Below are 27,542 nucleotides of genomic sequence, written 5' to 3' on the forward strand. Positions count from 1 at the left end.
TATAAGTTCATACTCAAGTTTAAAACAACAACTACACTAAAGCTATTCTGTTATACCTGTATGCAAAAAAAATATTTCATAGTTCAGCAATACTGATCAATCTAATAAACTCAAACCTACACCATCCTCCCTATTCTGGTATTTTAAAGAGTACTTAGCATAAATATTAAGCAACCTAACTAATAGGGTTCCAACTCCCAGCAACAACAAAAATAAATAAATAAAAAATAGGGAACCACCCCTCACGCTCCACCTCATGATGCTTAATTGACGTAATCAACCTTAATTTGATGCAGTGTGAAAAAAAAATGCACAGAAATCAATTATTTTTCAATATATTAAAATATTAAATAAATTCAACATCTTTCTTCAACAAAATTGCACACTGCACAGATGGTACCTTCCCAAAGGAAAAAGTACTATAGCTTACATATTAGTTAGGTATATATATATATTAGACTTAATAGTTACTATATACAGTAATGGACTTCTATTCATTTTACATCAAATTAAAACTTTGGGTGTCAGATAATTATTTATCAAAAGCTAGACATTTTAAATGAGAATAAGAAAGAAAAATATGTCTTTGTGCCCCCTTTTCCCTGTTAATGCCCTATCGGCCCCCCTGGCTAAACTTTGCTAAATCCGCCCCTGCACAGTTACCAGCGTCAGCTACGTAGAAAAAGATCCTGGTGTAGAAAGTAATATTAAATAAATTCTAACAACAGCTTATCAAGCTGAAACGTGCTGCTGTTGTTCAGCCGCTGGTTTCCTCTTTCTGGTGCAAAGTGGGACAAAAACAAAGAAGCGATACGGACTCACGACAGAAAAGCCGATCAGCTGATCATTAAGCAGTTTCATGATTGAAGTCGCAGCAAGAAGAGGCAGTTGCTCCATATATCGTTTGTTAAGCTTAACACAGGAATGCTTTACAAACATTCAGAGATGGACTTACACACTTGCTTTACTTCTCTCGGGGATAACTTTGTCGGAGATGAAATGCCGGGTTGCTAGCGAAGCTCCACATGCTATCCAGACCACCGACAGGTCCCGCATGCCACAGCCGCTCTATCACGTGATGCATACTGCTCCGACGTGCTAACGTTCTGAGGCGAGTTACGGCGTGTTGCAAGTTTTGTGAGGTGCTTTCGTGATATTTAATGGATCGGATTACATTTTTTATTTTTCTCTGATATCCGATCCAGTAATTTAGGTCAGTATCGGACCGATACCGATACGTAATATCGGATCGGTCCATCTCTAGTACACAGCGCTCGAAAATCTGTCAAATGTTTTAGTACGACTTTGCTAAGGCACGAAGCCGCACCGCTTGATGGATTGTCTGAGCATTAGGATATCGTAGGCAGGAGCCTCGCGGAGTGGTACGTACTGTGCTTCAACATAATATTACCGTACTGTGTGTGTGTATAACCTCTTTTTAAGTTTTGTGGATATTATACATGGTTATGCTGAGGATATGTCGGCCAATTTCCACTGGAAATGCCTTTTGGTTAAACTGTCAGCAAGGAATTTGCATTTGCACTGCAAATTTTTTATAAAACTTTAATGCACATATAAAACAGCTGTTTGTTTAAGTGAAAATACATTGATTTTTTTTTCACTAATAAAGTTGTGGAGTTGTAAAGTATTTTGTCTAGTGTCAATTATATCGTCAGTTACATCGTTATCACAATTTTTCAAATGTATATCGTGATAAATATTTTTGGTCATATCGCCCTGCTCTAGTTGGGTGTCATCTGCAATGGCGTGAAAATGTGTGCAGTGTTTTCTTATAGTATTTCTGACGCAAAGCATGTATAATTGCAGTTAAAAGTATGGGTCCGAGCATGGAACCCTGTGGAACACCATGACTTGCTTTAATGTGTGACAAAAACTCTTTGGAAATAATCTGCTGAATATCTAATAAGTGCGCATGCGCCAACCAGCGTGCAGCCTGTTACAGTCGCTCCTGCTTTTCTCTTAGTTTAGCTCTTTTTTCTTACGTATTCTTTTTTTTTTTCTGACTTGTATTTTCCTCCGTTTTCTATCTCTTACTCAATCACGTGGATTGAGAGAGTTTTTGTTCTTCTGGTGGCCGTGGAACTGTTACTTTTATCAAGGAACGGGACCGCGGCACATCTCCTACACGCACGGACTGTTTACTCCAGAGATCAGCTGATCGCCCTGATGCCGGCCGGCTCGCTGGCCAGGCCCGCAGAAGTACCAGCTGAAATTTGGAGGAAAACACATCGGGGATGCAGAGGTCAAGGACAGAAGAGAAGAAAAAAGGTGACGGTGAGACAGCGGAGGCTCGAAGCGAGGAGGAGGTTTAAACCGTGTCTGCCGTCTATCGTGATGGGAAATGTGCGATCGTTGGCAATTAAAATCGACGAGCTCTCAGCACTGGTACGGAGTCAGAGGGAATACCGAGAGTGTAGCCTGATGTGTTTCACCGAATCATGGCTGCACCAGGACATTCCCGATGAGAATGCTTCCGTGGAAGGCTTCCACACTGTTCGGGCGGACAGGGACAGCATCGCTAGCGGTAAGCGTAAAGGAGGTGGGCTTGCTGTTTTAGTTAACAACCGGTGGTGTAACCCTGCCAACATAACAATCAAAGAAAGGATTTGTTGCCCGGACACTGAACTGTGTGCTGTTGGACTCAGGCCGTATTATTTACCCAGGGAATTCTCTCACGTCATCTTGGTGGCTGTCTATGTTCCCCCCTCTGCTAACCCCACAGCTGCATGTGACACTATCCACTCTGCCATAGCTCAGCTACAGACTCAGCACCCGAGTGCCTTTATTGTGATCTCGGGTGACTTCAACCATGTATCACTGGACAATACACTACCAACATTCAAACAATATGTGGACTGTCCCACCAGGGGAGAGAAAACTTTAGACTTACTGTATGCTAACGTCAAGGATGCATACAGCTCCTCCTCCCTCCCCCCACTTGGTAGGTCAGATCATAACCTGATTCACCTCACCCCCCGCTATGTGCCAATTGTGAGGAGGGAACCTGTGACCACCAGGACTGTTAGGAGGTGGTCAGAGGAGGCAATAGCGGAACTACAGGGCTGTTTCGCGGTGACCGACTGGGAAACACTCTGTGAGCCTCACGCCGAGGACATCAATGGGCTTACTGAGTGTATCACAGGCTACATAACTTTCTGCACAGACTCCATTGTTCCAGCTCAGACTGTTCATTGTTACCCAAATAACAAGCCGTGGGTGACTAAGGACATCAAAGCCCTCCTCAACAACAAGAAGAGGGCTTTCAGAGGGGGCAACAAAGAGGAGGTGAGGAAGATCCAGGTGTTACTAAAGGACAAGATCAGAGAGGCTAAGGACAATTACAGGAGGAAGCTGGAGTGGAAACTCCAGCAGAACAGCATGAGAGAGGTGTGGAGGGGCATGAAGACCATCACTGGATTCAGGCCAACCAACAGCAGGGGAGCTGAGGGAGGTGAGAATAGAGCCGACGAGTTGAATCTGTTTTTCAATAGATTCGACACCACAGTGTCTGCTCCCACCCCCACAACCTCACCTGCAGTCAGCCTGGAATCCAGAGCCACACCACTGTGCCAGCCTCTCTCTTCACATGTTGCCTCCTGTGAGATTCCTGACACCCCTCCCCCACCCATCACCTTCACTCAATACCAGGTTGAGATGCAAATGAGGAGACTTCACTCAGGCAAGTCTGCTGGACCAGACGGAGTGAGTCCCCTTGTCCTCAAGGCCTGTGCCCCCCAGCTGTGTGGAGTCTTTCATAAACTGTTTATGCTGAGTCTGAGTCTGCAGAGGGTCCCAGTGATGTGGAAGACATCATGCCTCGTCCCTGTACCAAAGACGCCTCGTCCCAGTGGCCCCCAGGATTACAGGCCCGTGGCACTGACCTCCCACATCATGAAGACCCTGGAAAGGCTCATCCTGGACCAGCTGCGACCCATAGTAAGACCACATCTGGATCCCCTTCAGTTCGCTTATCAGCCTCGTCTCGGAACAGAGGACGCCATCATCTACCTGCTCAATCGTGTCTACACCCATCTGGACCAGCCGGCGAGCACTGTGAGGGTCATGTTTTTTGACTTTTCCAGTGCTTTCAACACCATCAGGCCGACCCTCCTGGGTGATAAGTTAGCAGCGATGCAGGTGGATGCTTCTCTGGTGTCCTGGATTGTTGATTACCTGACAGGAAGACCACAATATGTACGTCTCCCACAGTGTGTGTCTGACAAGGTGATTAGCAACACAGGGGCACCACAGGGGACTGTCCTCTCCCCCTTCCTCTTCACCCTCTACACCACAGACTTCAGCCACTGCACAGAGACCTGCCATCTTCAGAAGTTTTCTGATGACTCTGCGGTGGTTGGATGCATCAGCAGGGATGATGAGACAGAGTACCGGGCTGTGGTCGACTCCTTTGTCACGTGGTGTGAGCAGAATCATCTGCAGCTCAACGTGGCAAAGACCAAGGAACTGATCGTGGACTTCAGGAAGACCAGGAAACACTTGACCCCTGTTTCAATCCAGGGGGTCAGTGTTGACATTGTGGAGGACTATAAATACCTTGGAGTACACATTGACAATAAACTGGACTGGGCTAAAAACACCACAGCACTTTACAGGAAGGGCCAGAGTCGTCTCTATTTTTTGAGGCGACTGAGGTCCTTCAACATCTGCCAGAAAATGCTGAGGATTTTCTATGAGTCTGTGGTGGCCAGTGCGATCCTCTATGCTGTTGCATGCTGGGGGAGCAGGCTGAGGGTCGCAGATGCCAACAGACTCAATAAACTGATCCGTAAGGCCAGCAATGTTGTGGGGATGGAGCTGGACTCCCTCAAGGTGGTGTCGGAGAGGCGGATGCTGTCCAAGATAAAGACAATGTTGGATAACACCTCCCACCCACTCCATGACATGTTGGTCAGTCACAGGAGCACGTTCAGTGAGAGACTGAGATTACCGAAAAGCACCACTGAACGACACAGGAAATCATTCCTGCCTGTGGCCATCTCCCTGTACAACGCATCCACTTAACACACTGTTTGCTGCTACAGCTACACATGTTTCTTTTCCAACTATTTATTTATAAGTGACTTATGTATGTATGTATGTATATATATGTATATATTGTACTATTCTTAGTTAGCGTATTGTCTGTCTTGTCTTAATGTTGGTTTAAAATGGAGCACTGTAACAAAAAATAATTTCCCCCAGGGATCAATAAAGTATTCTGATTCTGATTCTGATTCTGATCTAGTGCAGCTCCTTTAATCCTTTTGATATGGCCTTCCTTTTAATTTAAAAAATAATAAAGATCATAAAACGTTATCAAAACATGTATGTTACAATTATCAACAAAACATATAGTACTATTAAAATACTACATTATTTTCAGAATGAATATTGCAAGATAACTGAGGAATGAATTTCATCCAGCTCCTCTTTCTCCTCTTTCCTTTCCCTTCCCTGTCTAATCATTTTCACACAGCAACTAAACTTTAGTCAAACTGTTGTACAGACACTTCCCACTGTGTGAACGCTTGGTTAAGGGGTGAAAAACAGGATGTGATGTAACATCCTGAGGACATTATTAGCGTTGGAGGAGGTGGAGGTCATATCAGAGTCAGCAGCAGACTATATGAATAAGATATCGTCCCACGATCACAGAGAATTAAACTATGAAGATACCTGGTGTTTAATTACATGAACGCTGATGTGCTACATTTGGTGTGCGGTGGAAAACACTAATGGAAAGCAGCCATTTTAACTGTTAACCTCTGTAAATGCAAAATATCCCCTGTGAGTGTCATGATTCGGCCGTGTGGCAGGCAGGATGAGGACCCAAATTGCAAACTCACAGACACGGGGGATAAACTCAAAATGCAGCTTTATTGCTGACAGGTGATAAACAATAACGATGATACAAAAGCAATGCAAAACTACACTAAACTGGGAAAAGCTAAAGTAACATATACTGGAAGACACGGGGAGAACCACACACGGCATGAGGGAGAACGCGACGCCGAACAGAGGGAGACTCAGACAGAAATACACAGAGGGTAAACGAGGAAAGTGGGCACACACGGGGAACACAGGTGATACTGATAATCATAACGAGACAGGGCGGGGTGAACTGAACATGACATGTACAGGCACAGAGGTTCAGACAGGAGGAGAGAGAGCACGGGGAAAACACAGACATAACGGGCTGGGGAAACATGAAACAACCACAAAGGGAGACGAGGGCTCATAAATACATAGAGGGCACACAGGGTGGAGAGAGAGCACGGGGAGAACTTAGACATAAAGGGCAGGGGAAACATGGAATAAAACATAAGGAGAGACGAGGGCTCACAGATACACAGAGGGGCACACAGGGGGTAAAAGCCATGAAGGGAAAACACTTAGGGAACAACACAACAGGGCAACTCAGAAAACATGGCCTAAATAAGGAACGAAATACAAACATACAAGGAACTAAGAATACTGGGCCCACATGGCCCAGGACCATGACAGTGAGAGATGTCTGTAGGAGGCTGTTAGATTCATGCCAATATCTCTGTCATAATAGAGACCATTTTTCAATCCATATTTTAATATGATTTTAAGGTCTGGACATCTCTTCATTTAAACTTTATTTAAAAGTTAAAGTGGGTCCATGATTGTGTGTCCCAACAAAGCAAAAGTGTGCAAAGCTGACCCAGTAACTGTGTCAGAGGAAACTGAGCACAACAAGTAGAAGCAATGTGAGGATAGACAGACAACAAAAAGGCACATAGAAGGTAATAAATAGAAATAATGCAACAGACATGGGTTTCATTCAGAAACAATGTGAAATGAAGGATTTAGACTGGAGACAGGTTGCAAAGTCACTTGCAGCAACTCTAGCCAGTCTAAAGCAGCTTGAGTAGCACAGTCTATATGGTAACAGCTGATCACTGGCTCATGCAGACTGGTTTAGGTTCAGCTGAGTTTGATTACATGGCCTGTCTGAATAAGCACACTATTCATTGTTATCTTTCACTACTGAAAGGGTTCTCATTCTGGAGTGTTAGTATTTTGTGAACTTAACACGAGGTGTATTTTGGCATCTGTGCCTTGATGTGCTGCCTGTTGAAGTACAGTGGGGCAAAAAAGTATTTAGTCAGCCACCGATTGTGCAAGTTCCCCCACTTAAAATGATGACAGAGGTCAGTAATTTGCACCAGAGGTACACTTCAACTGTGAGAGACAGAATGTGAAAAAAAAATCCATGAATTCACATGGTAGGATTTGTAAAGAATTTATTCGTAAATTAGGGTGGAAAATAAGTATTTGGTCACCTCAAACAAGGAAAATCTCTGGCTCTCACAGACCTGTAACGTCTTCTGTAAGAAGCTTTTCTGTCCCCCACTCGTTACCTGTGTGAATGGCACCTGTTTGAACTCATCATCTGTATAAAAGACACCTGTCCACAGCCTCAAACAGTCAGACTCCAAACTCCGCCATGGCCAAGACCAAAGAGCTTTCGAAGGACACCAGGAAAAGTATTGTAGACCTGCACCAGACTGGGAAGAGTGAATCTACAATAGGCAAGCAGCTTGGTGTGAAAAAATCAACTGTGGGAGCAATCATCAGAAAATGGCAGACATACAAGACCACTGATAGTCTCCCTCGATCTGGGGCTCATCCCGTGGGGTCAAAATGATCATGAGAACGGTGAGCAAAGATCCCAGAACCACACGGGGGGACCTGGTGAATGACCTGCAGAGAGCTGGGACCAAAGTAACAAAGGTCACCATCAGTAACACGCTACAACGGCAGGGAATCAAATCCCGCAGTGCCAGACGTGTTCCGCTGCTGAAGCCAGTGCATGTCCAGGCCCGTCTGAAGTTTGCCAGAGAGCACATGGATGATACAGCAGAGGATTGGGAGAATGTCATGTGGTCAGATGAAACCAAAGTAGAACTTTTTGGTATAAACTCAACTCGTCGTGTTTGGAGGAAGAAGAATACTAAGTTGCATCCCAAGAACACCATACCTACTGTGAAGCATGGGGGTGGAAACATCATGCTATGGGGCTGTTTTTGTGCCAAGGGGACAGGACGACTGATCCGTGTTAAGGACAGAATGAATGGGGCCATGTATCGTGAGATTTTGAGCCAAAACCTCCTTCCATCAGTGAGAACTTTGAAGATGAAACGAGGCTGGGTCTTCCAACATGACAATGATCCAAAACACACCGCCCGGGCAACAAAGGAGTGGCTCCGTAAGAAGCATTTGAAAGTCCTGGAGTGGCCTAGCCAGTCTCCAGACCTCAACCCCAGAGAAAATCTGTGGCGGGAGTTGAAAGTCCGTGTTGCTCGGCGACAGCCCCAAAACATCACTGCTCTCGAGAAGATCTGCATGGAGGAATGGGCCAAAATACCAGCTACTGTGTGTGCAAACCTGGTAAAGACCTATAGTAAACGTTTGACCTCTGTTATTGCCAACAAAGGTTATGTTACAAAGTATTGAGTTGTATTTTTGTTATTGACCAAATACTTATTTTCCACCCTGATTTACGAATAAATTCTTTACAAATCCTACCATGTGGATTCATGGATTTTTTTTTTCACATTCTGTCTCTCACAGTTGAAGTGTACCTCTGGTGCAAATTACTGACCTCTGTCATCATTTTAGGTGGGGGAACTTGCACAATCGGTGGCTGACTAAATACTTTTTTGCCCCACTGTACTTGTTGCAAAGAGATAACAGTTCTTTGAATCTGTATTAGTTTCTTCTGTGAGTATGCTAGGGTTCTGCTTGGGTTCAAGTGACATTAATAAAATCATCAGCTGCCGATCCAAGGCACACGTACCTGTCTGCTAGTTTTTTGGAACCGCATAGATTCATCTATGGGGCATTACACATACACAGCACCAACTGAGCATGCACTCTCCACATATGTGGACATCCCAAAATGTGATGTCCACATATGTGGACAGCAGGTCCTAGGAGGTTAAAGAACTAAAATGGCACGATAACTTGTCCATTCTGTTGTGTTTGGCGTGTGGAATTTCTAAGACAATTTTTGCAACCATATAATCCATGCTTAATGGTCATCTGGAACCTATTGTTTGTGCATATTTTTGTTGTGCAAATGGTTTAGCTTTTTGCCAGTCACTGCTTCATTTCATTTTTATTTGTTTGTGCTTTTAACAAAAAACTACTTGGTTAGATTTAGGTCAGGTTTAGACACTGAGAATAACTTGGTCAGGTTTAGATACTGAGAACCGCCTAATTAAGTTTAGGCACAAAGAACTACTTGGTTGGTTTGACATGAAGATTGTGGTTTGGGTTAAAACAGTCCCCCATCCATGATGACTTGGGAGTGGCAGAGCTGTCTCAGTGATTTACCAGCAGCTTTGAATGGCATTATTAAATCCAGCGGGTGTGACAAGGTTCTAAAGTTTTGCCTATATCTGCTCTGTGATTAGTGCAGCAGTCATAATCACCATTCTTTCTGTTTCAGCCACATGCCTCTGAGTCCGGCTGCTGACACCAAACATGATCGCCCGCGGCAACAGGCGGTTACAAACGGCAACCCGGCAGGCTCTGTTGTTGCCAGGGACGACGAGGGAGAGGACACGCCCACTGGGAACAGCATCGTCGTCCGCATCGGCATCCCGGACCTGCAGCAGACGGTAACACACACGCACACACACAGGCGTACTGTGTGTCGATGTACAGTTTGTATATAAACATAAGGCACAGCACAAACCTGTCTGTCTGTCTGTCCGGCTGTCTCTTTCTCTGTCTGTCCGCCTGTTTCTCTGTCTCTGGCTCTCTCAGAAGTGTTTGCGGTTGGACCCAGAGTTACCAGTTTGGACCAGTAAGCAGAGGGTTCTGGTGACGTTGACTCAGTCTCTGTCGGATGTTTTGAACTATGGTCTCTTCCAGCCGGCGTTCAACGGCCGAGCCGGAAAGTTTCTGGACGAGGAGCGGCTGCTGAAGGAGTATCCTCTCCCGCCCATCACACCCATCCCGTACCTGGAGGTAAACTTTACCTCAGTGTTTCTACAACACTGAAACATACTAAAACGTACAGCACTGCTATAACTTATAGAACATTATATTAGGACTGAAGTGTTGTAATATTTAGAGAAAACCCTGTAATATTTTTCTAGATTAAAGTTCAGTTAATCAAAAACCCATGTAGTTTCAATTTTCACATTTAAGTGAAGATATACATAACAAACAGATATTTGAACCTGTGGATTAGAATATCAACAACACCTCTTTAGAGCAACTTTCTTCCAGCAGGCTGTTTTCTCTTGTTTAATCTGCATGCAGACCTGGCTGTGAAGTTTTCTCCCTTTGTTGTTTTTTAGTAAAATTAACTCTTAATGATACAGACAAACCTGTGCACAAGTATAAATGCAAACATCTGCATCATACTAATGCAGTCAGAGTATCCCCCAGTCTCTTTTGAAAAGTAGAATGCAACTAACTATCAATACCATAGATAGTATAAAACAAGGGATGTCAAACTCGTTTGTTTTTTTTTTGTCATGGGCCACATACAGCCTACTTTAACCTTAACTGGGCCAGACCAGTGAAACTCCCCTTTCTGTCAGTATTATTTACACATTTAAGCCTTGAGATATCTTAGTATAAGAAGAAGTGCAATTTCAACAGTGCGTTTCAGTTTTTTCTGCATGAAAAAGAAATGCTGCTGTAGTAAACGACTACTGCAACTCTTAAATTGTAAGGAAAAAATAAACAATTTCAATAGTAGATAGTGAAAAAAAACAGGAACCTTTCTGTCATTTAATTTTTTCTGTATTAGACCTTAGAGGAAGTCTTTACTACTAAAGATAAACTAAAATACAGTTAAAATTAGCCCCAGGGCCTAATGTTTGAAACCTCTGGTATAAAATATGGATGTAGCTTACATACATTTCCCTGAAGCACCTTAAACCTGCTTTCTTTCTTATGGGCAGTAGAGGGCGACTTTTGTGGTTCCAAATAACTTGCAGTGGTAGACGTGTTTGTGAAAACAGATTTCCGTATGGAGCTCTGTAAACACTTTCTTGATCAGTTTATTATGGTCATTAAGTTATGGTCACAATAAAAATCAATAACGGGGATTATTTACAAGATGCTCATTAGCTAATCATGAGTCATTCACAATTGGCCAATGAGCATGTGATATCACAGTAAGCCCCACCCCTTTCAAAATAGACTTCTTGCTGTGGTTCCAGCAATTTTTCCCACATAAACATGCTGCTAATACACCAGAGGGCGCTACTGAAAGAGGTTAATGTCAGATATTTTTAACAGGGAATGACACTTATTGCTCTTGGCTGTTTGGTGATCTTTTTAATCACAGACCGATTTAAAAACATGACGCTAACTCTTGAAATCTCCTCTACATGCATCATGTAGCTTCAGTTTATTCCAGACTTGACTGTTTGTGTCTCTTTTTTTGAAGTTTCGTTACAAGAGGAGAGTTTACACCCAGAGTTACGTGGACGACAAACAGCTGGCAAAGCTGCATACCAAGGTAGGAAACACAATACTGTTAATGCAAGATTTAAATGCTGCAGAATTATTACAGTATTAATGCAAAATGCTCACACTTTGTCTCTAAATAAGGACACAAAGAGTTTTACTGCTGTATTCCCACAGTTACAATACTGCTGCAAGTGATGATATGAAGCTTGGGTGAAATAAATAATGAAAGGATTTAAATAAATATGTACAAAAATAGTTGTACATTTAATATGCAGAGGGATGCTTTCGGAGATGTGTTATTTATATTTGGCTGAGAGTGCAAAAAGGATCAGGAAATTTTAGCAGCGTTTGCTTTACTGCGACTCCTCCACACTCACCTCAGATTTAATTTAGGGAGTTTGTGCTGCTTCTTCATAGAATATTATTCAGTAAATAAGAAAATTATGTTGTGTTTCTTTCCCTGTTAGGCCAATCTGAAGCGCTTCATGGAACATGTTCACCAGAAGAATGTGGAGAAGGTCTCCAAGTGGTTGGAAAAAGGCCTCGATCCCAACTTTCACGACTCTGACACGGGAGGTGAGCAGAAGCAAATCCCTTCAGCATCATTTTTCAGTGTGTGAAATTGCATTTTGGAAATATAAATATAAACATATTTCTGCTGTGCAATTAATTTTACTAACAGTCCAAGAAGTCTGACCTCCAGTTTTGTTGAATTAAACTTCTGTATTGTATTTATTGGCTGGATGCTACTGAGCATAATTAGCATGTATCTGTATCTGTGTAATGTATTTAAAGGGACTGTTAAAGCTAATTTGGATTTTCAAATGTTTCCACCTGAGTGAGAGAAAGTCCTCCATAAGCCAATTGCTACACAAAGAGAAGGACTAAAAAGGTTCAGTTTTAAAGAGTTCAAACACTGTTGTCTTTCCATGAAGTTTTGAGTGGCTATGTATTAGTAGGCAGGTTGGTGGGTGTCTCCATGCCAAATTTTCTTAGGCAAGGAACCCCAAGTAGCTACCAAAATGTTTATTAGAGGGTGTCTGAATGTTAGATAGGAAGTAAGTAAAAGTTTATTTGTATGATTGGGTGAATGAGACATGTTATATAAAATGCTGAAGTGGAGAAGAAAAGTATGTATGAACCAGTCCATTTACCATCACTGGCTCTTCTTTCCCAAAACCATCCTAGCTATGATTAGTCTGAGAAACATCCTACAGTCTGAACCCACCACATGCTTCCCTCAGGCAGCATCATTAGAAGGCACCGCATCCATATTCACTGCTTTGCAGATGATACCCAACTTTATCTATCCATGAGCCAGGCATGAATGAGTTTTTCCTTCCCAGTGTCACCAAGTGCTTGCTCAAACAGGGTCCTTTGATTGTCTCTGTTATTGTAGCATCTTTATCTTGCAGTAAAGGTATTTAAAGCCATTAGAAAACAGTCATGGGTAAACTTTTAAAGAAACATTACTAACACACTTGCATGTGCAGCTCAATCTTACCTGACACAGAAGGAGCCGGGAATGTACTTCATACTTTTCTTGGTTAGCAGCGACTGGGTTTAAATAAATTATTGCCCCCTGCTGGTACTGCAACTTAAGCGTGTCCATTTCACGCCTACGAGAGGCAAAACCGTGACATCCACACGATGAACCAGTGGGTCTGTTACATGCTCTGCAGTGATATAGGTGCTTTATAAATAAAACTGAATTGAATTGAACATCATCCCCACTTGGTTTCCATGTTGCTTCTCACATATTAAACAACTTGTAGGTGGTTTTCTGATTAGCATCGATACCCCTTCTGTTATCTGTTATGTACCAACCTCTGAATCCATTTTAAGACTTCCTGACTCACTGTTAGGAGGCTGTTTTTTAGTTTCTAATTACAGCTTTGATGAGGCAGACGTGAAAATGTACGTTTATACAGTTTTTCCAGATTTTATTTCTCTCAGGAGTGTCTGATCTTCGGTGAGTGTCATTGTTCAGTTTGCCCTCACAGCTGTGGAGCTGTTACTGACTTTAAAGATGGATATTCTCCTTCAGCCTAACAAAGACTTGTTTCCATGTGCCTCAGAGTGTCCTCTGACTCTGGCCGTGCAGCTGGAGGAGAGCTGCGAGCTGATTAAAGTTCTTCGCAATGGAGGAGCTCACCTGGACTTCAGGACCAGGGACGGCATCACTGCCCTTCACCGGGCCGTCCTCTGCAGAAACAGCGCCGCCCTCACCGTAAGAAAACACTTTTTTTTCTCTGGTTCTGTCTCCATGTGTTCACTTTATTTTGAATCACACCACAGCTCGCTAATTTTTGTAGGTTTCAGCCAACAAAAAGACATTTCAGCCGAGCTTTTCCATCTTGTGAGCTACCAAAGTCCTGCTTCCTGTCTGGGTTTAACATTAATATACAGCGATGTTTCTTCAGTGAGGACAGAGTGACTCATTCCATCTGACAGCAACATTTTAAAAAAACCCGACTGAAAAGACACATCACCTGATAAAATCCACCAACTCACCTTTATATAAATGTCGGCTGCTGCCTGCCTGTTCAGTGTTTCAAGCTAGTGAGTTAATGCCATTAAATACATTTTTTTTAACATAAGCAAGCCAGAGAGCAGTATTTATACAACAACGTGTTTTACAGGAAACAAGATTAAAGGAACAGAAACTTAGAATAGCTAGAATATATACGGTGGCCCTGAGAGGCCAAATGGACTGCAACTTAAGAAAACACCAGCAATAAGAAAAACGCTGCAAAAGCACACAAAACTCAACAGAAATAGGAAACACGACAACAAAAATGGTAAAAAAAGAAAACAGAAATAGTAAAAAACACATGGAAAGTTTTTCTGGGGAGACAATAACCCGACGGACCAGTTGCAGGAACCCAAAACATGGTAGGCGTGTTTTATCATGATTCATATAATACTGACGACGGATTCTTAGGCTAATAGTTAGGTTAACACACTTATCTCTCATCTTTTCTTTCCTCACAAAACCAACAGATCCTTCACTTCTTTTCAGCAGGCAGGGCCTCCTTGGATAACGATGTCTAGTGATAATTGTCGAAACACCCGATGAATCCAAGGTCCACTACTGACGATGTGTCCCAAATTTTAACAATTTAGATCAGATCTCTAATCCCTGAACCTAACCAGGGAAAATGTCAGGTTAGCCTGGGTAAAAGAACGAGATTTGAGGCACACAACGATGTGTGCTGCTGGTAAAGTTGCTGGGCTGCTTTTCCTCATAACAGCCATCCCTCAAGATTTTCTCCATTAAAAGCAGTACATTGTCCGGGATTGTAACATCTAGTCCTTTACTGAATCAGTGTCTCTCAGCGCAATTCTTTCCATACTTTGGTTCCTGCAACTGGTCCGTTGTCTGGTAAATATATCCTAATTAAAAGCAAGAAAACACAAAACCAACTACATCAAAAACAAAAGCAGCTCCTGCAGCAGCAGTGGCTTAATTAATTAGTAATTTCATGATTAGTGTGTCTGCTTGACCTCCATGGAGGATGGTTATTAAATGGATTAATGTCAAACTGCTCCGTGTTGGCCAACATGTTTCCACCACACTGCTGCCACCATCATTTCAAAAACAAATTTAACACCAAACCATCAAAACCTGCAGTTCCTCTAACCATTTTAAATTAAAGACTTTATTGGAATTTAAAGAATGCATCTTTAATCTAAGAGAAAAAAATAATATTGAACATATTTTCCTCATTTCTTTGGCTCACTTGAGATTTAATAAGCTGTTTATGGCCCATGAATTAAAATCACTGAGACCACAGCTGACTGTTTTCACCATCTTAGTGATGGGGATGAATCTGCACGTAACACGTGAGGGTTGGATTTACTGCTTTATGGTCCTTTCTAGTACTAATAAGACCCTAAATTTAGATTTTTACTTCATAGACTTCTACACAGTGGGTGCAGAGGAGTCTCCCCCGGCTGCGCATTAGAAACAATGCAGGTTCAAAGTACTTGCTCATTCTTTAACATCACTGCATTTTTGTTGTTTCTCCTGGTCCTCAGACTCTGCTGGACCTCGGGGCATCTCCAGACTACAAGGACAGCAGAGGCCTCACTCCGCTCTATCACTCGGCCATGGTGGGCGGCGCCCCCTACTGCTGTGAGCTGCTGCTGCAGGACCACGCCACCATCGGTATGAGGGGGTCTCATAGGACCGATCTGACGAATCATCTGATATGTTGTGGAGCTCTATTATTATGTATTTATTTTATTCATATTTTTGTGTTAAAAAAAAACACTTTAGCACTAAGAGTACTTGTTGTCATGGTTACAGGGATGACAGATGAGAACGGGTGGCAGGAAATCCATCAGGTGACACACACACAAACACACAATCAGGAAAATTACTTGCACTGATGGCAAGTTCAAGCCCTGTACAATTATGACTCTGTGTGTGTGCGTGTGTGTGTGTGCTTGTGTGTGTGGGCGCATGTGTGTGAGTTCAGGCATGTCGCTATGGCAACGTGCAGCACTTGGAGCACCTGCTGTTCTATGGCGCTGACATGAGTTCCCAGAATGCATCAGGAAACACTGCACTGCACCTCTGCGCTCTGTACAACCAGGTAACACACACACACACAAAGAGGTAATGCACATGTTGGTCATGTGATGGCGCCCTGTGGGTGTAATGTATGTTGTTAGTCACATTTTGGGGGTTTGGGGTTTTTTTTCATTAGGATAGTTGTGCCCGAGTGTTGCTGTTCAGAGGAGCCAACAAGGACATCAAGAACTACAACAACCAGACGGCCTTTCAGGTAAACCAGTCAATCAATCAGCAGATCAATAAAAGAAGCCTTTAAAGTAAAAAAAAAAAAAACCAAAACAACCAGACAGCTTTTCACATGAAAATAAGTAAAAAAAAGATTATTACACTTTAAAATGAGCTTTTAGTTTCAAAAATTATAATCCAATAATTAATAAATAAAATAAAAACAACAACAAAGTCTTTTTTCTTAACCTTCTATTGAAGTAAAAAACAAATAAAATGATAAATAAATATCCAAAATAATCAATAAAAATCAAATAAAGACTAAATAAATAAGATAAACATAAAGAAATCTAATGAAAAAAACATTTCCGATACAATATTATACAATATTATAAAATAAGAAACATATATAGACCGTTTAAAAATACAAATAAAGGAACATTATGTGCCTTTAAGTAAAAAATATTTTTAGAATTATTTATTATTTTATTATTTATTTTTTAATTTATGTAATATAATATATAATTTAATATAATGCATTTATTATTTTTTTATTTCTGATAAATAAAAAAATGAAATACAAACAAGACTATATCTACCCTGCTCGACATAAAGACCAGGAAGTCAAAAAAACGTTAAAGTTAGAGCTACAGAAACAAAACACAGCAGTTACTGGAAAAAATAATTAGCCCACCAAAAACAGAAAGGAGCGCTTGTTTCAATGCCAGAAATGATATCACTGCATTTAACCATCAGCACATCTAATTATGTTAACATCTCAGCTTCACAGACACATTTGCAGTTCTGTGATTGGATGCCTGCTGCTATACTGGCTCTTTAGTTTCTCTTTAATCTTGTGCTTTCACGCCTCATGTTGTACCTGTGAGTTTTTATTATTTTCTAACCAGGAGACTTGTTGAAAGAGAATTTTACTTTGAAAATCCTGGAACTCTCTGGAAATCTCCGGAAATTATTTGCAACTTCAGAGATACAGAAATGTGAATCTGTTCAATCTGCTCCTGTGATGTTTCGTGTTTCAGGTGGAAACGAGATTAAAAAGCTGTGAGTTTAATTTTGAGCCCTACGGTTTGTGTGTTTTTATGACTCCTGGCTTGTGTGTGTGCAGGTGGCAATCATTGCCGGGAATTTTGATCTGGCAGAAATCATAAAAATCCACAAAACGTCTGACGTTGGTGAGTTTCAACACATTTAAATCGTGTGCGTGTGTCAATGTTAGCACAGTGGCTGGATATTAACTCTCTGTGTGTTTTTATGTGTGTGTGTGTTTGTATATATGCGTCCAAGTAGTTCCCTTCAGAGAAACTCCCTCCTATACCAAGCGCCGCCGCATGGGCTTGACCCGGACAACAGCTGGAAACGGCCTGTCATCTCCTCGCTCCCTGATTCGCTCAGCCAGTGACAATGCCTTGGAAAGCCCTGCCTCCTCACCTGGCCCCTCCCTTCAAAGCCTGGAGACGCACCACGACACGCACACACACTCGCTACGCCGACACACACGCCGACTCAGGTAATTATAAGTCATTAATGGTGCCTTTACACATGTAAAAGTTACCCATGAGATGTGCATGATTTCACCTAATACTAACAAGGATGCTGGCTTTGTGTTGCTGAAATAAGCAAGATCATCCCTGAAAATACATCTTCTGGTCAGCAGCACATGAGGCTCCAAAAGATGCTCCGGTGTAGCTCATTTATACATCTTTCAGCATTAATGGTGCCTTTACAGATGAGTTACCAGATTCCAGGTTCTCATTTTCTTCCTGAGTGGTCGTCAACAGGTTTCTCGCAAAACTACAACATCACAACAATGTGATTGGTTACTTGCAAGTCCTCAGACATATCCGTTATGCACGGAGATCTTTTGATCACATTATGAACTGTAGATTCATCCATCGTGTCGACTGCTTATCCAGTTCAATCCAGTTCCATTCCAGCATGTTACAGCTTTTCTAGGCGTTTCTGGTTTTTGACACAACTTTTTTGAAGCCGGTTGCAGGTTCAAATTGAGCATGTGTATATAACAGGTTTCTCAGTTTTACATTTAAAATGTTTTGTTTCATTTTCTCATAAAATGGTTTTTCAGTGATTTTATTTGAAAGTTGGTTACAAGATGTCCTTTAAGGTGTAGTCAAGCCAGTATCTCCTTTCTCACCTGCAGTCCAAGTGGGGGAGGTCATGTGGAGACCAGCCCTCCCTCCTCTCCTCCCCCGACCCCACAGATGAGGAAGAGGAGGCTGTATAGCGCCGTCCCGGGACGCACCTTCATCGCCACCCGGTCCCACGTCCCTCAGGGGACTGGAGAGATCCAGCTGCACCGAGGAGAGCGGGTCAAAGGTTTGACCAGGATAATGATTCTTATCGAAAGTGTAAATCAGGAGCTAAACAAACTCTAAATGTCTGACTTTTATAACTCAATAAGGATATATAACTATCACCAAAACAAAGGCCAAAGAATTAAGAATAAATAAACACTGAATACAAAACTTCCATAATCAGATTCAGACCTCACGTTATTTATTTATTTAAAAAACCTTTATATCTGCATAGTTCTACATTAATAATCCTCCATCACAATAATGAGCTCAAACAGAGGCAACGCATGTGTGAGGTGGTGATAATGAGCGTGTGCTGTGTTTACAGTTCTCTCTATCGGTGAAGGAGGATTCTGGGAAGGAAGCGTTAAAGGCCGAACTGGCTGGTTTCCTGCCGACTGTGTGGAAGAAGTCCAGATGAGACAATACGACCCAAGACTGGGTAAAAAAACACATCCACAGCAGGGTCAGGGTCTTCTCTGCGCCTAGAACATGCTGCTGTGCGTCACAGAGGGAAAGCAGCATTGTTTATATATCAGTACTTTAACTTTGCGTTCATTTACTCGACCATATGGGTAGCATTTGATGGGATATATTTAATAAATAATGTGCTATGTAACATACATATGTAACACGTATGTTTCAGAGACGCGAGAGGACCGCACCAAGAGACTGTTCAGACACTACACTGTAGGATCCTACGACAACTACACCTCCTACAGGTAACACAGCACCACTAACACCATCTACAGGTAACACAGCACCACTAACACCATCTACAGGTAACACAGCACCACTACACCTCCTACAGGTAACACAGCACCACTACACCTCCTACAGGTAACACAGCACCACTACACCTCCTATAGGAACTCAATGGCAGGTTCGACTTTCTTCAGAATCAGGATCATCTTCATTAAAGTGGTTTTGTTTGCAGATTCTTCTGCTGCATGCATGAACATGTGACAGACCTAATGAGACAGGTGACCCTCTCAGGTGTAACCCGGTGATTCAGCAACCGTGGCTGTTTCAAACTATAGAGGAAATTTTTATGTTTAAGATGACGCTTGTTGATGTTTTCAGCTTTTCTGTCTCAGTTGCCGGAAAACAGACGCCAGGCTGGGGAAGAACTAATAAACATTTAGAGATGTTCATTTATGTGAATGTGAAGTTCTCCCTGATTCGTGTGTTATCAGTGTTTATGGCCTTTTTCAGTGAGCTGTTCATATAACACCATCACTAAGAGAGGGTGCAGGGTCTCCTGCTCTGGCTCTAACTGTGAGCTTTATCAAAAAGGAAAGTTTTTGATTCTGAAAGCAGAAAAAATGTTTGTCTTCTGAATCCAAACTTTGTCTGAGAGCCAACTGTACTTAGATTTGAGCTCGGGTCACTGATGAAGAGGTCATGTTCAGTTGCTGTCCTTGCTGAGGCTTTTACAAAAAGTACCTTTATTAATAAATCATTCATTTCATGTCTGCAGAGCATTGAGAGCGTGGCTCAAAAAGCTGGTGGAGGACAGTTTAATGTTTTAACGATTATCACTTGTTCGTCGTCATCTGTAGTTATGCTTTAAAAGCAATTTCATTTCAAGTGGTTCAAACCTTGGAGGCGCAATAGAAGATGGAGGGATCTTTTGTGAGCCTCGTTTCTTTCTTCATGTTTCAGCGATTATGTGATCGAGGAGAAGACGGCCGTGCTGCAGAAGAGGGAGAGCGAAGGATTTGGCTTCGTCCTCAGAGGAGCTAAAGGTAGAAACCGAGGGACGGGTAGTGGAGTGGTGGGCGTTTGGAGGAAGAGGAGGAGAGATTTAAAAAAAAAAAAAAAAAAGCTCCTTGCTGTGTTTCATGACACCTACACAGTCCACAGAGTCTGGCTTCCTGTGGAAGCAGAATCACACTCCGTGGACTGAACCCTCGCTAGTCTGAGGTGGGAGGAGCTTCCCTAACTCACCGGCTCTCTCTTCATTTCCAGCTGAGACGCCCATCGAGGAGTTCGCTCCAACCCCGGCGTTTCCCGCCCTTCAGTACCTGGAGTCAGTTGACCAAGGGGGCGTGGCATGGAGGGCGGGGCTACGGACCGGAGACTTTCTCATTGAGGTACTAGCGGACTTCATTATATATTCAAGTAGACATCAGTCAGCTGACACATTTACTGACATTTTTTCATGTTTTTTTTTTCAATACTTTATTTTGTTTCTTATTCATTTTATTTTTAACTTATTTTTTATTTTCATATTTTTTTGTTGGTTTATCATTCTCAAGCATATTTGTCATATGAGCACGCTCTGTGAACAGAAAAGAAAAGATTAAGGTGGAAACTTGATATTTTCTGACCTCAGTTTTAACAGGTTTTTTTTAACTTTTTAATCACCTACAGGGACAAAAAGCTGTGAATCTTTGTGTTTGGGCCCGTGAAACATTTAAAGCATTATGACTTGAGTTGTTTGTCTTTTCTCCAGGTGAACGGTACCAACGTGGTGAAGGTGGGTCATCGGCAGGTCGTCTCTCTAATCCGGCAGGGAGGAAGTCGCCTCCTGATGAAAGTCGTCTCAGTTTCCAGGAAATCTGAAACCAACCTGATCAGGAAAAAAGGTAGAGCCACCTGCTGTCCAGTCTTAGTAAGATTAGATTTTATTGGTACACAACAGTGTACAGTGATTTAAAGCAAAGAAAGTCAATCTTTTCAGGCCTAAAAAGGACTACAATACAATAACTTAGGTGTCATATAAAGTGGGTTTTATTCAGTTCTGTTAACATTTAAATAAGAAAAATAAAAATGAACTGGGAAGAATAAAGTTTTATTTTAGTTTTACCCCCTTGTTTCAATAAATAATCAAAACAAATCAAGATGTAATTGTAGATGTAACAGTCAAACCATTGTATAAATACAAGACGAAGTTCAAGTTTAGTTAGCGAGGAGGCAGCTGCACGTGCTCACTGGAGCTTCTGTGTATTTGACATGTCAGTGACATGACGGCTATCTGTGAACATGTGACTCTTTACAGGGAAACTTATCTCAGCGCTCTTTCTTTTTATAAGTGCTGTAGACCAAAATACCCCCACCCCCCAACACACACACACTGTGTACCACTAATATGCAATCTTGCCTTGTAGCACCGCCCCCTCCAAAACGAGCCCCCAGCACCTCCCTGACCCTGCGATCCAAGTCCATGACGGCTGACCTGGAGGAGATAGGTAAACACACACACACACACACACACACACACACACACACACACACAGTTAGACTGTAGCGGTGTGTGTTGCTGACCTTTGCTCTGTCTGCAGCCAGGAGGAGACGCTTCGGTGAGTCACATCGACCTCACGGTCATCGTGTTGTGACCCTGCGGTGACATTTGTCTTTGCAATCTGTTAGCATGATGTCGCAGTGATGTCATCAGCTGCATTTCCACCAGAGTCCAGGTTATTTCTGTGCAGACAGTTTTAACCAGACACAGTCGCACAGCAATGACACCAAGCTCTGAACATCCACTGGAACTCCAAATACCCGCCTTTGTGTAGTGACCGTGGACAGGTTGCTGGTGACTGAGTAATGGTTTAAAGATGAGGTGTCCGTCAGAGTCGCAGTCTGACAAATATTTAGCAGCCCACCCTGCAGTGCAGTGAAACACTGTTTGTCCCCTTCCTGATTTCTTAGGGGGTTTTGCATATTTGTCACACTTACATGTTTCGGGGATTTACGAACAAATTTAGCGCCTCTGACCACACACACAACCAAAAGATGAAGCCGTGCCTCCAAGTGACACTAATCCCCCAAATACTCAGAACATTAGCACGAACATAACTCCTCCCAGCCCAGATGGGGACTTTGTGAAACCCACAAAGTTAGTCACCTGGCCAGCCTTCATCGAAGCACAACAAAGCTGATTTTAAGGGCACAGGGTGGATGACAGAGGAGACAAGAAGGCACAGAGTTAGGATTTTGGGGAATTCGGGCCAACACTTTGGCCTAATTTTATCTCCTGGAATGTTAGGTGGAAAAGCAGCTGATGTTTTCCATTGATGTCGCGACTTTTCAGGGCTGTAGCTGAATCGAGTATAGCTTCTACAATTACACACAAACAGCACATGTTCGGTTTTTATTTGAGGCGTCCATTTTTTTAAGGCATCATTGATATAAGTTCATCTACCCCCTGACCCCTGTTTTTCCCAAAAGGGGGGGGATGCTACAAAAAAATGATGCTTGAAAAACCTAAAAAAAAAAAAAAACAGTAACACTAAGTGCTTTTAAATTGAAACACCTCTTTTTGTCTATTTTGACACTTTTGAGAGTTGTTTTGCGTGAAGTCCTGCTGCAGCCCTGGTGACTGATGTTGTGATGTAGCTCTGATGTCATGATTTCGCCACAGTGTTTGTCACGCTGTTTGGAAACTTTCACAGTGGTGTGGTCGTGTACCGGATGCTTAATCATGTCTTGTTAGGAGTCTGTTCATGTTCCTTTTTGTCGCTCCAGAGAAACTGGATGAGATGTTGGCCGGAAGTCAACAGGAAGTCGTCTTGAGGGGCCGCCCATCAGATGACTTCAGGGCGGCGACGGTGAAGCAGAGGCCAACCAGCCGGCGTATCACACAGGCAGAGATCAATGTAAGACACGGTTGAGCTAATGTGATAAACACATAGCAACCGTAGCGAGAGGATGATTTTTAATCAGAGATTCCTGAGTCGCAGGCTTTCACAGCTCAGTGTTTACCTGCACACAGATTAATCAGATTTTCTTCTCTCAAAGCCTTCAAGCCCCCATAACATCAAATAATAAACTAGAGATGGCACGATACCACTTTTTTATGTCCGATGCCGATATCATAAATTTGGATATCTGCCAATACCGATATAAATCCGATATAGCGTATTTTATAAACAATAAAATGTTTTTTTTAATATCTTGCTGCATTTTGTATAAGTTCATACTCAAGTTTAAAAAAAAAACCAAAACTAAAGCGATTCTGTTATACACTACACCGAAAATATTTCATACATCAGCAATACTGACCAATCTAATAAACTTAAACCTACACTATCCTCCCTATTCTGGTATTTTAAAGAGTACTTAGTGGAAATATTAAACAACCTAACTAATAGGGTTGTCAACTCCAAATAAAAACCATAGGGAACCATCCCCAACCCTCTGCCTCATAATGCTTAACTGATGTAATTGACTGTAATTTAATGCAAGTGTAAAAGGAAAATGCACAGAAATCAATAATTTTTCTACAATAATTAAATAGATTCAACATCTTTCTTCAACAGAATTGCAGACTGCACAGATGGTACCTTCCCAAAGGAAAAAGTACTATAGCTTACTAGGTTATAAATTTAATTTCTATAAAATGTTCCTATATACAATAATGGATTTCTATAAATTTTACATCAGATGAAAACTTTGGTTGTAAGATTCAGATAATTATTTATTAAAAGTAGTGCTGTCAGCGTTAACCTCATTAAAATGATGTAATTTTAACAAGGTTAACGCTGACAGGACTAATTAAAAGCTAGACATGACAATTAGAAAGAAAAGTATGTCTTTGTGCCCTCCTTTCCCTGTTAATGCCCTATCGGCCCCCCTGGCAAAACTTTGCTAGACCCGCCCCTGCACAGTTACCAGCTGTCAGCTACATAGAAAAGGATCCTGGTGTAGAAAGTAATATTAAATAAATCCTAACAACAGCTGATCAAGCTTAAACGTGCCGCTGTTGTTTATCCGCCTGTTTCCTCTTTCTGGCGTAAAGTGGGCAATAAACAAACAAGAGAGACGGGACTTGCGTCAGAAAAGCCGATCAGCTGATCATTGATTAGTTTCATGATTGAAGTAGCAGCAGGAGAGGGAGAGAGAGAGGCAGTCGCTCCCAGCATTCGCTGGGAATGCTTTACAGACATTCAGAGATGAACTTACACACTTGCTTTACTTCTCTGGGATACCTTTAAATGCCGGTTTGGAAGCAGTAGCGAGGCTCCAAATGCTCAACCAGTCCGCCAATAGGTCTCACACGCCACAGCCGCTCTATCGTGAGACGCATGCTCCTCCGATGTGTAAAGGTTATGAGCTGGGTTACGCTATGTGGCAAGTTTTGTGAGGTGCTTTTTTGATATTTAATGGATTGGATTACATTTTTTATTTCTCTCCGATATCCGATCCAGTAATTTAAGTCAGTATTGGACCGATACTGATACGTAATATCGAATCGGACCATCTCTATAATAAACAAGCATTTATTTTAGCTGAACTGGTCGCTACTTACTGGAAATAGATTTGGTCACGGTAAACATTTCAAAATCGGTGGAACGGTCTCTGTGCAGATCAGTCAAATATGGCTTGTTTGTAGCCGGGTTCATGCTCAGAGGTATTGCTAATCAGGCACAGGTCAGGCACCTGAATGTCAGTAGCAGAATAATCTGTTTGGCATTGCCAGAGAGAGATGGTGGATGGTAAAAAGAAAAACATTGTGACTAATAAGTATTTCTGTCCAAAGACTGATTTGAACACTTTTGCTGAGAAAGGGGAAAACACCTGTACTTTAAAGGATGTGGTTGAGATCACAGACACCATAAGAATACTTACTCGTTGGGGTTGTTACTTTTCTTAAAAGTACCAAGTATTTAAGCATTTAAGCAACACATTTATTTAAGAGTATAAGCAGCTGACTGAGAAACCCTGGGTTGATTTATTGAGCCAATAACCACCTTTGTTTGAACATTTACCCTGGTTGCCCAGGAAAATAAACTGGGTTTATTTACTTCATGGCAGTACTGACTTCATATGTAAAAAGTACATAGTTGTTAGCATAGAAAAGCAAATAAATATCTTAACTCTTGGATTTTTGACAAAATCTTTGTGTTGTTTGTGTCTGTAGTCGCTGTTTGAGCGTCAGGGTCTGGTGCCCCCTTCAGCTCCAGAGAAGAGCACCATGCCTTTACCCAGAGGGATGTCCAGAACCAAAAGTTTTGGTGAGAAATGTAGCATTACACCAAACTATCTCATAGGCTCACATTTTGTAAAATATGTCACTGGCTGAGCATAAGAGTACCGGAAATAGGAAAGTCGAGGCATCATTGGCTTCCCATTTTATGACCCAAGAAGAAAGCCAAATCATCATAGTGCTGCTGTAATAGGCAGACTGGTTTCAAGCTAGCTAACACCACAGATAACTTTATACCAAGAACTTTAATTCATTGATCCAATGCAGACATAAGATCTCTTCGTAAGACCAATCGGTGTGGTCGATTTATTTTGACATCTCATTGTTACTACAACAGGCACACCGGACGACGACAGAATCACAGCTCTGATCAATGAAAGTCGGTTTCCACGGAGCTCTTCGCTGACAGACAGCTTCATCCCTCCTCCTCCTCAGACAGCACCGCCTCCTCCACCCTCTGCATCCTCTACCTCCTCGCTCTTCATACTCGACTCTGGCCCTCCTCCCTCTTTTCTCCCTCCTCCTCCTCCAGCACGAGGAGATGGACTGACCCGCTCTAGTTTCAAGCCAGGGGCAGAGCCAAGGCTTCAGGAGCTTTCAGATTCACCAACGAGGAGCCACACCCACGCCGAGCGGCAGAGGAAAGCAAGGTCCATGATCATCCTGCAGGACACGCCTCCACCACTGCAGCCTGATGCTCACGGTGCCCCTGCTACTCACACACTTCACACCGCCACACACACCGCCACACACACGCTTCACACCGCGACACACACATCTACGCTATCTCTGCACAGCACTAGCCCCGCCCTTGGCCACTCACCTCTGTCGCGACGTCGGGGAAGAGCAATAGAAAACCCCTATGCTAATGTGGGACAACAGGCTCCGCCTACCAAACCCCAGAGGAGGAAGTCACCATTACTGAAACAACTTCCTGTTGAAGAGCAGGGTTAGCATTTTTCTGTCTGATGTCTGTGGCATGTTTGTCTCAACCCTAAGTGCATGATTGGATATGTTGTTCAGAGAACCATGACTCGTGTTTGCTTATTTTTTAAATATATTTAAAATAAAATTAGGCTGAGACACCAAAACAAAAGAAAAATAGACTCCTAATATTTACATTTTCCAGGTCTTGGGATCAAAGATCACGATTCATCCAAAGAAGGAGGTGGACCCAGCAGCCCCAGCAGGGCTGAGCTGTACCAGCAGCAGGTTCTTTCAGAGCGTGCTCGAGTTCAGGGTCGCCGGTCGTCTCTCTTCTTGTCAGTGGAGGGAGCGGGGTCCGAAAATCAGGCACCGCCTCTTCTGACGCAGAGCCACTCGATGGATGACCTCGGCGAGCTTCCCCCTCCAGCTCCGGTCCTGTCACCTTCACCGACGCCTCATACCTTCCTCCACCCACTGACAGGGAAACCTCTAGGTCTGTCTGACAGCACAGAGTTAATGAATGTTCTCAATGAGAATCAGGCTGCCACATTTTGTATGGGTTAATAACAATAATCACCTCTGGAAAAGTTAGTTTTATTCAATTCAAGCTTAGAATAGAAAAGAATAGTAGAGCCTTGAAGTGCTTGACAGATCAAAAGGGGTATACAGGTAAAACCTTGCGGTACCGGTGAAGAAAATAAATAAAAAATAGAGATTTTAAAACTAAGGAGGTATTCCGCAAAACACTAGTGGGGAACAACCCAGGCCAGAAAAAGTGTTAAGGCTGAAGAAGGTATCAGACAAGATCTTAATGTTCTCCACGTAGTAGAAGAACACTTTACAAAATAAAACACAACCTAGAACACAGGGTTGAGGCTCTTAACAAAACATGAAATGGCCAGACAAAGTAAAGGCATTAAGACTGAGGGCAGACAGGGCCTTTGTGTACTGTGCATAGTAGAAGGCAACTCAAAAGAAAACCACTTTACAGAATATAACAGGACCCGGGACAGAGCTAGCGACTTCAGAAAACATAAGATAGAATATTAAGAGATATTGCAAAACAAAACACAACCTAGGTAAGATCCTAGACCTTGACAATATACTGAACCTT

The 27,542-nt window shown here is 42.5% G+C and overlaps 2 protein-coding genes across 6 annotated transcripts in view; both read left to right on the forward strand.

Moving 5' to 3' along the window:
• The window catches only part of shank3b (SH3 and multiple ankyrin repeat domains 3b), a 62,274-nt gene that overhangs the window by 23,846 nt on the left and 10,886 nt on the right, over positions 1–27,542 (forward strand). For 2 of the 4 annotated variants that reach the window (XM_082510436.1, XM_082510438.1), the window contains exons 3-24: positions 9,503–9,674; positions 9,823–10,026; positions 11,465–11,536; positions 11,955–12,063; positions 13,566–13,717; positions 15,529–15,658; positions 15,800–15,837; positions 15,972–16,088; positions 16,203–16,280; positions 17,361–17,427; positions 17,540–17,762; positions 18,414–18,589; positions 18,896–19,009; positions 19,214–19,289; positions 20,233–20,315; positions 20,539–20,663; positions 21,026–21,158; positions 21,681–21,761; positions 23,041–23,171; positions 25,436–25,529; positions 25,839–26,450; positions 26,631–26,921. In XM_082510436.1, the coding sequence (XP_082366562.1) occupies positions 9,507–9,674; positions 9,823–10,026; positions 11,465–11,536; positions 11,955–12,063; positions 13,566–13,717; positions 15,529–15,658; positions 15,800–15,837; positions 15,972–16,088; positions 16,203–16,280; positions 17,361–17,427; positions 17,540–17,762; positions 18,414–18,589; positions 18,896–19,009; positions 19,214–19,289; positions 20,233–20,315; positions 20,539–20,663; positions 21,026–21,158; positions 21,681–21,761; positions 23,041–23,171; positions 25,436–25,529; positions 25,839–26,450; positions 26,631–26,921 (3,274 nt within the window). In that variant the 5' untranslated portion in view covers positions 9,503–9,506. The remainder of the gene's footprint in view (positions 1–9,502; positions 9,675–9,822; positions 10,027–11,464; positions 11,537–11,954; positions 12,064–13,565; positions 13,718–15,528; positions 15,659–15,799; positions 15,838–15,971; positions 16,089–16,202; positions 16,281–17,360; positions 17,428–17,539; positions 17,763–18,413; positions 18,590–18,895; positions 19,010–19,213; positions 19,290–20,232; positions 20,316–20,538; positions 20,664–21,025; positions 21,159–21,680; positions 21,762–23,040; positions 23,172–25,435; positions 25,530–25,838; positions 26,451–26,630; positions 26,922–27,542) is intronic. The other 2 variants (XM_082510437.1, XM_082510439.1) reach the window with 1 other exon arrangement.
• Positions 26,147–27,542, forward strand: part of tymp (thymidine phosphorylase) — a 49,305-nt gene continuing 47,909 nt past the window's right edge. For both annotated transcript variants that reach the window (XM_082510441.1, XM_082510442.1), the window contains exon 1: positions 26,147–26,204. In XM_082510441.1, coding sequence (XP_082366567.1) covers positions 26,196–26,204 — 9 coding nt within the window. In that variant the 5' untranslated portion in view covers positions 26,147–26,195. The remainder of the gene's footprint in view (positions 26,205–27,542) is intronic.

Source organism: Aulonocara stuartgranti, assembly GCF_965226115.1.
Source record: "Aulonocara stuartgranti genome assembly, chromosome: 17".
NCBI lineage: Eukaryota > Metazoa > Chordata > Actinopteri > Cichliformes > Cichlidae > Aulonocara > Aulonocara stuartgranti.